General features: G+C 43.0%; 1 protein-coding gene and 1 non-coding gene across 2 annotated transcripts; one reads left to right on the forward strand and one right to left on the reverse strand.

Annotated features, from left to right (window-relative positions):
• Nucleotides 1-10,140: 10,140 nt before the first annotated feature.
• On the forward strand, nucleotides 10,141-10,222 carry trnas-gcu (transfer RNA serine (anticodon GCU)). Its single transcript has one exon. It is a non-coding gene; the product is annotated as a tRNA-Ser (tRNA).
• A 213-nt stretch (nucleotides 10,223-10,435) lies between these two features.
• On the reverse strand, nucleotides 10,436-12,654 carry LOC130202646 (protein FAM177A1). Its single transcript, XM_056428345.1, has 5 exons — nucleotides 12,536-12,654; nucleotides 11,090-11,263; nucleotides 10,955-11,009; nucleotides 10,754-10,848; nucleotides 10,436-10,659 (listed from the first exon to the last, which is right to left on the reverse strand). Exons 1-5 carry the CDS (start codon nucleotides 12,554-12,556, stop codon nucleotides 10,465-10,467), a joined length of 540 nt encoding a protein of 179 aa, XP_056284320.1. The 5' UTR covers nucleotides 12,557-12,654; the 3' UTR covers nucleotides 10,436-10,464.

The raw sequence follows: 12,654 nt of genomic DNA on the forward strand, positions 1-12,654 counted from the left end.
GAATTGACACCCGAAATCCGAGTGTCGGCTGAGCTGACCGCATTTCGGCGGGACAGGGACGCCGCTCGGTGGGTGAGGATCCCCTCTGCACTCTGCCGGCCCTCGCCGGGCGCATTTTCTCCATTGCGATGCGCCGCGATTGAAACGTCTCTGATAGTTCTCGCAGATTTTATGTCATCTGATCGGCCGTTTTGAGAACGCTGATCAAAACCGATAAGGGGAATATCGGTCAATATGGATCGGCGCCGATCAGATCGGAGCATCCCTAATATATATATATTAGTGCTGTGAAAAATAACGCGTTAACTCAGTTAATCCAATTACAGGTTTAACTAGTTTTTTTTTTTTACGCATTTAACGCATGCAGAATGAGCTTCCAATCCGTCTGTTGTTGGTCGTTGGGACGGAAAAAAAGTAACTTGCAAAATGAGCTTCCAATACACCACTTCAATCTGAACTCTGTCCGCTCTCATGCAGACGGTCTGTTCATCGGTAATGATCCTTCCGCAGGTTCACCTACGGAAACCTTGTTACGACTTTTACTTCCTGTAGATCAGGGTCTCAACACGTCGATCGCGACCTGCCAGTCGATCGCGGGCGTAGTGTCGGTAGATCGCATGACATTAAAAGATTGGCCCGCCCCTGACATGTTCTCTATAGCACGCCTTTGTTCTTTATTAAACTAAACGCCTGTTGTTGATCGATTCCACAGCAGCATGTCATCTCTGTCTCTACGCTGCGTTAACACTTATCGATCTCCGCCTCGCGCCACAGAGCTCCGCGCGCGCATCGACCGAGCAAAAGTCACTTGTCAATCTGTCCACCTTTAGATTGTATCATGGTGGACTTAATGGTTGACAAACAAGAGAAGAATGCTCTGTTTAACCCTCCTGTTACCTTTACATTTACTAACATATTTTACCCTCGGGTCAATTTGACCCAGCAATTAAAATCCAGAAAATTATTAGAATTAATATTGTTTCCCAAGTTTAAGTGTGAGGTACTTTATGTTTGTTTGTTGACTACCTAAATAGCCCTTTAAATAAAAAAAAAAGTTGATATTTCTGATATGTTTGACAGAGTGAAAAACAGCCTGGGGTCAAATTGACCCCAAAGAACACCGACATTAAACATTGAATGGGGTCAAATTGACCCGAAAGGTAACAGGAGGGTTAAACATTCTGTTTAGGATGAAGATGTATTAATGTTCCATATGGAAGAAAACAGCTAAATAACTGCTGAGTTGCAGCACCATTGTATAGAAGAATGTATAAATGTATATATCCGTCTTTTGTCATAAATCTCTATGTTCTCACAAAATATACCGAGAATATCGGTAATATGTGATTAATCATGATTAATCCACAAAAACCTGTGATTAACCCGATTAAAAATTTTAATCGTTTCACAGCCCTAATATATATATTATAATTGTTCATCACAACAGTTTCATTGCAAGTCAAACGGACACACTTCCACTTCACTCCTTTGAAACTTTCACTTTCATTTATGTGGTTTCGCCATATTTGGTCAAACTTAAGAACAAATGTAATAACATTTTTTTTTCTTTAAAAAAAAAAATGCAATTACATACCAGTTGGTGGCGCTAAAGCACCAAACAGTTGTTTGCCAACCACCATTAAAGAAGAAGAAGAAGAAAAATAGTTTGCATAGAATCTGTCGTCATGGAGATAGAACCCATCAGCATTGGCTTTGATGCCCAACATAATATAGTGACATCATCATGATGATGACATCATTCTGCCTGTGATGCCTTTGTGACTTTGATCTGTGACATCACTGAAGTGTATAAGTAGGAGAGAACCGTTTCAGTTTCTTTGAGAGTTAGAGGAGAAGCACAGCGCACCCAGAGAGAAGCAAACCACAAAGAGAGAAGCAAACCGCACACAAGATCAGATTGATAGCTATGGAGGACATGCATCAACAAACAACGATCATTGGAGAAATGCAGCTGCCGGAGGCCTTCGCGCAGAACTGCATAATCCGTGATGAGAAGGTTAACATCAGCGAGGACGCTCAGAAGATCCAGGCCTGGAGAACTGAGCCACTCGAGAAAGACCTTTGCGGGGCAAAGGCCTCGGTCAGGGCTCTGACCGAGTTGATGGATAAGAACAAGACCACGTTGGATCAAACCCTGAAGATCGAGCAGGGGGAAAGGGTAGGAAACATCGGGACGGTTGTTACCAAAGAAGAGATGGCTGAGGTGATCCAGGCCTGGAGAACAAAGCCACTCAGGAAAGACCTTTGCAGGGCAAAGGCCTCGGTCAGGGCTCTGACCGAGATGGATAACAACGGGATCAAGATGGATAACACCCTGAATATCGAGGAAAAGGAAAGTTTGAAAACATCAGGATCAACTTGATAAATACGGCAGGGTCGGTTTATCAAGAAGATCACCTGATTGGAGAAATGCAGCTGCCGGAGGGCTTCGCGCAGAACTGCATAATCCATGATCAGAAGGTTAACATCAGCGAGGACGCTCAGAAGATCCAGGCCTGGAGAACTGAGACACTCGAGAAAGACCTTTGCGGGGCAAAGGCCTCGGTCACCGTTCTGACCGAATTGATGGAGAACAACAAGATCAAGTTTGATAACATTCTGAACCTCGAGCGGTTAGAAAACAAACGTCTAACTGTTGAAAATGAAAAATTGAGAAGAACACCAGCCCTGAAGAACACCAGCGACCAGGAGATTCTCAACATTTATCATCAGAAAACAGAAAAGCTGAAGAAAGACCTTTGGAAGTGGAAGCAGAGAGTTACGGCTGTGAATGATGAAAAGACTTCCCTTCAAAGTGAGCTCCACACAGCCCAGGTTAACATCAAAGACCTGCTGGAGACCAACGCTTCTCTCAAGGAGACAGTGAACCGGATGCCTCTCGCTCTAAAGGCACCGGACACCACCCAGGTGGTGTTGGAGGAGGAGAACACTGCCCTCAAAACAAAGCTGAAAGAAGCCAAGGTCAAACACCGTAAATATGCAAGGACCATCGCATATATGACCGAGGATTCTGCTGTTCAGATCTGTGAGGTACAGGCTGCCGCCCAGGACCTGGAGAAGGAGAGGAACAACCTCCGCCAAGATCTCCACGCGGCCCAGGTTAACATCAAAGAACACCTGGAGACCATTGCTTCTCTCAAGGAGACAGCCCAGGTTAACATCAAAGAACACCTGAGACCATTGCTTCTCTCAAGGAGACAGTGAACCGGGTGCCTCTCGATCAAAGGCACGGACAACACCCAGGTGGTGTTGGAGGAGAAGAACACCTTCCTCAAAACTGTGCTCCACACAGCCCAGCTCAAGATCAAAGACCAGCAGGATGAAGCCAACGCACTGGCTGAATCCCTTTGCAGGTGGAAGCAGAGAGTTACTGCTGTGACTCAAGAAAAAAAGACTTCCCGGCAAAGTGAGCTCCACACGGCCCAGCTCAAGATCAAAGAGCAGCTGGAGTCCATAGCTGCTCTGAATGAGAAGGTAAAACAACATCCGCTCAATCAAGAGGCAGCCAAGGACCAGGAAACTCTCAAGATCTACCAGCAGAAAACAGATAAGCTGAAGAAAGACCTGTGGAAGTGGAAGCAGAGAGTTGCTTCCCTTCAAGGTGAGCTCCACACTGCCCAGGTTAACAACAAAGACCTGCTGGAGACCAACGCTTCTCTCAATGTGGCAGTGAACCGAGTGCCTCTCGATCAAAAGGCACCGGACAACACCCAGGTGGTGTTGGAGCTGGAAAACACCTCCCTCCTAACGGATCTCCACACAGCTCAACACCAGATCCAACACCAGCTGGAGACCATCGCTGCTCTGAATGAGACGGTGAAACAAATGCCGCTCAATCAACAGGCAGCGGAAACCACCCAGCTGGTGTTGGAGCAGGAGAACATCGCCCTCAAAACAGAGCTGAAAGAAGCCAACGTCAAATATGCATGGACCATCGCATATATGACCGAGGATTCTACTGTTCAGCTCCGTGAGGTACAGGACCTGGAGAAGGAGAGGAACAACCTCCGCCAAGATCTCCACGGGGCCCAGGTCAACAACAAAGAGCTGCTGGAGTCCATAGCAGCTCTGAGTGAGACGGTGAAACAACATCCGCTCAACTTAGAGGCCGCAGAGATCCTCCAGCAGCCCGAGATCTCCAACCGCCCGCGGGGGAAGAAATGGTACCAAAAGATGAACCCATTCCACAAACATCAACGAAAGACCAAAGACTAGAGACAACAGGAGACACAAGAGACAGTTAGAGACACAAGAGACAGTTAGAGACACAAGAGACAGTTAGAGACAATAAGAGACAGTAAGAGACACAGGCCACAATAATGGACACAAGAGACAAGACACAAGCGACAATAGAACTATGTTGCTGCATGTCTTGGCTAGGTTGCCCTTAAACAATGGGGCTCACCTGGTTAATAAGGTGTCTGAAGGCGTCTCCGGCTGCCGTGGTAATCTGACTCGGTGCTCAGAGAGACACGTAATGAGGAAGACAGCGGCAGAGACGACGGAGAATCAGCTGCAGGTGAAGAAGCCGAGTTGGGAAAGCCGATCAGCGTTATGAAAAAGTGGCGCTGGAAACGGTGGTCATTCTGACGGAGTCGATGAAAGTCACCGAGCTGCGTGAGCCTACAGGCGATGAGATGAACCCAAACACGGGGGCGTTAGATGTTCAGACGTTTGTGTGGTGTCCTTGGGGGGGGGCGGGGGGGTCTTTGAGTTAACTAGTTCCTGTTGGATTGCAGCAGCGTTCAAATAGTTAACAAAAGGATTCACTGGAATCTCTGAGTCCAAATCGGATCTTTAAAAGTGTTATATGATTTAGGATATCTTTAAACCAACTGTTATGTGTCGGCAGGAGAACGTGTTTCCACTTCAAAAGTACGAGGTGTCTAGCTAACGGTGTCGTGAAGGCCAGGAGGCGTCGCCCTGCCGATGGCAGGTTGTGTGGGTGTGTAAGCGAGTCAAGTGAAACCGCGAAAAGCCATAAAAGCTCAAGCGGGTAAACTCAGGCAAGTAAAGGCAGCATAAGGCGCTGAGAGGATTCAAACTTTTATTTCTTTTTGTTTTGTTTTAGTTTTTTTATTTTTCTTTATGATTTTGTATTGATTTTTGCAAACACAGGAATGAAGAATACCACTTCCAAGAAGTTGGGGTATACAGAACGGTGTATACAGAGCATTCAGTCGTTTGGAAAAATACAAATACAAAGTCATGAAGGAGGGATAGGTGTGGGGGGGGGCTTTAATCAGTGTTGTCACGGATGCCAATATATAGGAGACAACAATTTCAGTTTCTAAGAGCATTATTGAGTATTTCGGCACAACACACATAGAGAACCAAAGCGCACAGAGAACCAAAGTGCTCAGAGAAACAAAGCGCACTCAGACAAGATCAACTTGTTAGCTACAGAAGACATGTATCAACAAACAAGTCATTGGAGAAATGCAGCTTTTCGCGTAGAAACCCTGCATCATCCATCAAGAGAACGTTACCCCCAGTGAGGACGCTCAGAAGACCCATGCACGGAGAACTGAGCCACTGGAGAAAGCCCTTTGCGGGGCTAAAGGTCTCGGTCAGAGCTACGACCGAGATGATGGATAAGATCAAGTTTTATAAAACCCTGAAGATCGAGGGAGAAACATCAAGATCCAATTGATAAATATAGAGGCTTCCGTTGATCAAGAAAAGAAATACTGGAGGTATGCAGCTGCCCAAAACATTTGCGCAGAACCCCTGCATAATCAACCAGAAGGTTGTTACCATCAAAGAGTGGGCTGAATTGATCCATGCGTGGACGTGGACAACTCAGCCACTCAACAAGCCCTTTGCGGGGCAACAGGCTCGGTCAGGGATCTGACCGAGATTATGGATAACACCAAGATCAAGTTTGATGAAACCCTGAAGATCGATCCGCAGGAGAAGGTGGGAAACACCAAGACTAGTTTTATAAATACGGAGGATTCCGTTGATCAAGAAAAACATTTAATCTGAGATATGCAGCTGCCGGAGGCAGAACCCCTGCATCATCCATCATGGGAACGTTACAACCAGTGAAGACGCTCAGAAGACCCACGCATGGAGAACTGAGCCACTGGAGAAAGCCCTTTGCGGGGCTAAAGGTCTCGGTCAGAGCTACGACTGAGATGGTGGCTAACAACAAGATCAAGTTTGAGAACACTTTGAATCTCGAGCGATTGGAAAATAATCGTCTGTGACTAAAGAAAAGACTTCCCTCCAAACGGAGCTCCACATGGACAGGTCAACAACAAAGACCAGCTGGAGACATAGCAGCTCTGAACGAGACGGTGAAACAAAGGCCGCTCGACCTCAAGGCCGCTCGACCTTTTGTTCGTTTTTTTATTTTTTTTTACTGATTTTTGTATTGATTTTTCAAACACAGGAATGATGAATAATGCCACTTCCAAGAAGTTGGGGTATACAGAACGTTACATTCAGTCGTTTGGAAAAATACAAATACAAAATCAGATGGGACCTTTGAGAATTTAGTACCAATGTCAAAGAAAAAGACTTTACGGTGTTTAAAGTTGAAGTCATACGCGGGTAAAGCCATGGAGATAAGCCGCTAAAACTCACAGGAGTAAACGCAGCTTAAGGCGCTGAGAGGTTTCAAACTTTTATTTTGTTTTGTTTTATTCTTTTTTTTATTTTTATGATTTTGTATTGGGGGGGGGGGGGCTTTTATCAGTGTTGTCACGAATGCCAATATATAGGAGACAACAATTTCAGTTTCTTAGAGCATTATTGAGTATTTCGGCACAACACACATAGAGAACCAAACCGCACAGAGAACTTTAAGGTGTTTAAAGTTCAAGTCATACGCGGGTAAAGCCATGGAGATAAGCCGCTAAAACTCACAGGAGTAAACGCAGCTTAAGGCGCTGAGAGGATTTAAACTTTTATTTGTTTTATTTCTTTTACTTTATTGTATTGATTTTGCAAACACAAGAATGATGAATAATCCCACCGCCAAGAAATTGGGGTATACAGAACGTTACATTCAGTCGTTTGGAAAAATACAAATACAAAATCAGATGAGACCTTTGAGAATTTAGTACCAATGTCAAAGAAAAAGACTTTAAGGTGTTTAAAGTTGAAGTCATACGTGGGTAAAGCCATGGAGATAAGCCACTAAAACTCACAGGAGTAAACGCAGCTTAAGGCGCTGAGAGGATTCAAACTTTTATTTTGTTTTGTTTTGTTTTATACTTTTTTTTTATTTTTATGATATTGTTTTTGTATTGGTGTTGTCACGAATGCCAATATATTGGAGACGACAATTTCAGTTTCTTAGAGCATTATTGAGTATTTCGGCACAACACACACAGAGAACCAAAGCGCACAGAGAAACAAAGTGCACTCAGACAAGATCAACTTGTTAGCTCCAGAAGACATGTATCAACAAACAAGTCATTGGAGAAATGCAGCTTTTCGCGTAGAAACCCTGCATCATCCATCAAGAGAACGTTACCACCAGTGAAGACGCTCAGAAGACCCACGCGGAGAACTGAGACTGGAGAAAGCCGCTGCGGGCTAAAGGTCTCGGTCGAGCTACGACCGAGATGATGGATAAGATCAAGTTTTATAAAACCCTGAAGATCGAGGGAGAAACATCAAGATCCAATTGATAAATACGGAGGCTTCCGTTGATCAAGAAAAGAAATACTGGAGGTATGCAGCTGCCCAAAAAATTTGCAGAACCCTGCATAATCAACCAGAAGGTTGTTACCATCAAAGAGTGGGCTGAATTGATCCATGCGTGGACGTGGACAACTCAGCCACTCAACAAAGCCCTTTGCGGGGCACAGGGCTCGGTCAGGATCTGACGAGAGATTGAATATAACAACATCAAGTTTGGTGACAGGCCTGAAGATCTGACCGAGATTATGGATAAACAGATCAAGTTTGATGAAACCCCTGACCGATCCGCAGGAGAAGGTGGGAAAGACCAAGACTAGTTTTATAAATACGGAGGATTCCGTTGATCAAGAAAAACATTTAATCTGAGATATGCAGCTGCCGGAGGCAGAACCCCTGCATCATCCATCATGGGAACGTTACAACCAGTGAAGACGCTCAGAAGACCCACGCATGGAGAACTGAGCCACTGGAGAAAGCCCTTTGCGCGGCTAAAGGTCTCGGTCAGAGCTACGACCGAGATGGTGGCTAACAACAAGATCAAGTTTGAGAACACTTTGAATCTCGAGCGGTTGGAGGGGGGGAGGGGGGAGAGTGGGGGAGGGGGGGACGTAGGGCCTCCAAAAGAAAAATGGCACTGGTAATGGTACTCCTGGTTTACTGGGATGGGGTTCGATACCCTGAAGTGTCGGTAATCGGCTCACTGTTGAGAATGAGAAACTGAGATCCGCCTTGAAGAACACCAACGACCAGGAGACTCTCAACTTTTATCAACAGAAAACCGAGAAGATCTATTTATTTAATTTATTATTTGTTTTATTTTATTTAATTCATTTAATTAATTCATTTTATTTATTTTTCTTATTTAATTTATTGTACTTATTTTATTTAGTTATTTTATTTATTATATTCATTTATTTATTTTACTTATTTTAATTATTTATCTTATTTATTCATTTAATTTATTATATTCATTTATTTATTTTAATTATTTATTTTATTTTATCCTAGTTAACTAGAAATGATTATAACCCACAAGCCTTCAAAAGAACAAAGGCACTGGTAATGGTACTCCTGGTTTACTGGGATGGGGTTCGATTCCCTGCAGTGTCCGGCTACTTTTTTGGCATACACGTGGTTTAATATTTTTATTGTCACTGTTTCTGAAAATAGTGTTTAACGCTTCCTACATTCACTAATAAGTGAAATACTCCAAAGTTTGACTGAATGAAACAATCACACGTTATCGAGAATTACGAGACTCTTTATATGTATATATATATATATATATATATATATATATATATAGAATGTATAACATATAATTTAAATCAGTCCAATAGAGATAACTTAAAATACCTGAAAGGAGAACATTTTTTAAATAAACTTCCCATGAGTTCTTCTCTGTAATGGATGTAATTTCCTTTGTTGTGCAGTAGACAATAATAATAATAGTACTAATAACAAATCAATTTATTCTAATAATTGGCCACACTTTACTCTACAACCCTGATATGAACATATCAATATAAATATCTTGATATGTTCATATGTCTAAATATATAAATACATATATATAGATAGATAGACAAAAGTAATAGACGGACAGACATATATATATATAGAGAGAGAGAGAGAGAGAGAGATAGACACAACTAATAGACATATATGATATATGAGATAAAATAGACCCTAAGTGTTGATCAGCAATAGTTTTTTTATTGGTTGTAGATTCATATTCTGACAGGAAGACATAATGTTTTACTTTTAAACAGCTGAGTTTGCCACCGTGCTCTCAATTAAAGATACTAGAGTAAACACGAACAAAAGCAAAACTCCCTCTGAAGACCAGGTTACACTTGGCAAAGGTTATTTGAGTGGCCGTTTGGTTTTTGCATTCCCTTTTAGCTGGGGAACAATAGTCTGCCAAATGAGAGGGAGGAGAAAAAAAGAGAGAGAGAGAGAGAGAGAGAGAGAGAGAGAGAGAGAGAGAGAAAAAAAAAAAAAAATACGCTGGTTCAAATCCCGACCCCGGCAGAGTTGAGGTTGAAGATATTCGTCATATTCAAAGTGTATTAGTTACATCTAGAGTCCGATGTGCGCAGCAGTGGTGTGACACTCTACGCTACATCGTAACTACTAGCAGCGTTGTATATCAATGTAATAGTTAAAAGACGACGACACTATTTGACTTAACGTTCGCTGAAAACGTAACCGAGCTGACGCCAACGTCACATTTTACGCTGCGAACGTCCCTCCGTGTCTGTTATTCTCGGCTCATTAGCATGACTCACGAGCAAATTAGCAACTGTTAGCATTGCACATTCCTGCCAGAGCTACAGTCTAACCAACTTAAGATCCGCGTTTTGTGATTGAGGCACGAGGGGTCATGAAATCGGAGGTTCAAAATAAGCATGGACACTGATGATGTTTTTATTCGTATTTGGTCCGGTGGTGTGCTACATAGACGAGGTGGCCGAGTGGTTAAGGCGATGGACTGCTAATCCATTGTGCTATGCACGCGTGGGTTCGAATCCCATCCTCGTCGGGAATTTTTGCTTCTCTTAACTTTTACACAAATAGTTTTACGCTCCTCAACGTCGTGCGAATTTAGTGGAATATGCTTACTGCTTTTGATGTTTTTCTATTATTTAATTTTACCATATTTTTTGGTCCCCTTTCAGTATTGTCACAAACTATTTCTACTCCGTGCACTTCAAACGAGAGCTTTCACATTGAAATCACAAGTTCACAACCCTCATATCTTTGCTTTTTTCTGTTTTATTTAAATTACTCCTCTTCTGCTTGATAGGCTGCGTTGTGACGTCCTTCACTTCTGTCCACATGTTTCACATCACAGCTCGCCGGGGTGAGGTGCCCTGCTTCTCCCGTCGCTCCGTAAAGACCCCGACCCGGTCCGGGGTCGAGGTGGATGGTCTCTGCCTGCCCTTCCACGTGGTTGTCCTGGGTCTGGCTGCTGGTTGTCTATGAGAAGGAACCAGTTCCTGTCAGTTTGTCATTAAGAAACAAAAACAAAAAGTCGTCTGCCAGTCTGTGTGTTTTGTTACTTTTACTTTACCTTGTGGTCCCGGTGATATCGATCTATGGCAAACTGGTATTTGGCTGCATTCAGTCCTAGTGCGCCAGCTAGTCTCTCTCCAAGGAAATCACAGGCTATAATTTCAAGACAGGTAACATAAGAAGTGAGACATTCTCCATTGTTATAATTGGGGCCTATTGTTTATTTGGTATGCATTTAATTAATTGTCATGTTACGTACCCAAAAGGGAAATCCTTCCAACCAGAAGGGCCACATTCTTGAACGACAATCTAGTCTGAGGAAGAAGAGACACACAGATGACATGACTCCAGTATGAGATGCAACGTGGTACTTTTCCCTTGGCATGTGTCCCACCTTCTCTGCAGGTTCACTGAAGGGAGGCTTGTTTGATGATGGCTCCTCTTCCTCTTCCTCCTCTTCTTCTTCCTCCTGCTCCAGAGTTTCACCGCTGGAGAAGTGGACGATCCTCCTCCTCTGTTTGGACAGGGCAGGACTCCCAAACCCGGTTTCCCGTACATCTGGTGGCAGCTGACAGATCGCACAGGTCTTTAGAGACGCCTTCGTTTGTATTGTAGCGACCCTGGGTCAGGAAGGCTACGAGACGTCGTCTTACTTTTTGCCATTTACATCGGAATTTACAGTTTCATACAAATTAAGATCTACATCTTATGTGTGAATATGAGAACTGTTAAAAAAAAAAAATTTTAAACAATGAAAATTCTGCCTTTTATTTTGTTCTCCCCATTTGGCAAACATTACGTGAAAAACAAACAGATATTTCAAGTGATTATCAGAAAGAAAAAGGCAACATGCTAGAAAAAGGAGGACACAAATAAGTTGGTCTTGTTCTCAACCAACTACAGTATCAACAAACAAACAAACACGTCTTGGTGTATCGGGCTAATTTTGGCAGCGTTATTCAATCATTAATTGTGCTTTTACAAAATAAGATCAATTTATTTCATTGTCACATTCAATTAATATTTCTTGAACAGGAATCTCTGTAAGGTGAACCGATAACCGATTAAATAAAAAAGATCTAAAAGTGATGCAATAATGTATATTAGACTATGAAGATGTTTTTGAAATTACCATACACATTCCATCTTGTCCACCTCTCACAACTAACAAAAACAAATACATATATATAAATATTTGTTGTTGTTGACCTACAAGTCCCCGCACTGACACATCATCAGTGCACCTTTAACAATCTATTTCAAACCAAGGAGACACAAAGTAAAAAAAGGCACTTTTGGTCAGATTTAAGGCAATAATGGCATCAATATGCTTGTGTTAATTATCTTACTTATTGCTGTTTATTCTGGGACAGTACACAGGCTACTGTGGGCCGCAACCTAAGCCAGTCAACACAAAACAACAATATCCCAAGTACGTTCATGTTTCCCACCCACCCCCATAGGGAGCGAGGCTGATTGACAGGTTTCACAGCTACACAGAGGTCATGAGACGTTCACTGACCTCCTGAACTCATATTTACCATAACCAATCATCTTATCTAGAGCGACTTCTTCCTGTAAACACATCAACACTTATAACAGAACAGGTTAACATCACATGTCCCTCAGCCCGTTACAGTATTGACAAGTCGACTGGCGCGTCACATCCAGCAGTGTTTAGGCTTTATTTGTTATTGTTATGTATTTAACTACACGACGCTCCCAGAGAGAAGATGCACCACATAGTCGCACACAAGCCGTCACAAGTTAACTTCCAACGTCACAATTACTGAACACTAAAAGCTGACATGTTGTGTTACTTCATGATTACAACACCTACTTCCTGGTGGCTGTCGTTCATTCTTCTTCATAAGCCCTTCTGTGTTGCTCCAAACGCAACACCCCGCCAATGCTCCTGTGCGCGCGCGTCCGTCCACACTCCCGAGCCTGCTTTGTGAG

The sequence above is a fragment of the Pseudoliparis swirei genome, chromosome 12, assembly GCF_029220125.1.
Source record: "Pseudoliparis swirei isolate HS2019 ecotype Mariana Trench chromosome 12, NWPU_hadal_v1, whole genome shotgun sequence".
Taxonomy (NCBI): Eukaryota; Metazoa; Chordata; class Actinopteri; order Perciformes; family Liparidae; genus Pseudoliparis; species Pseudoliparis swirei.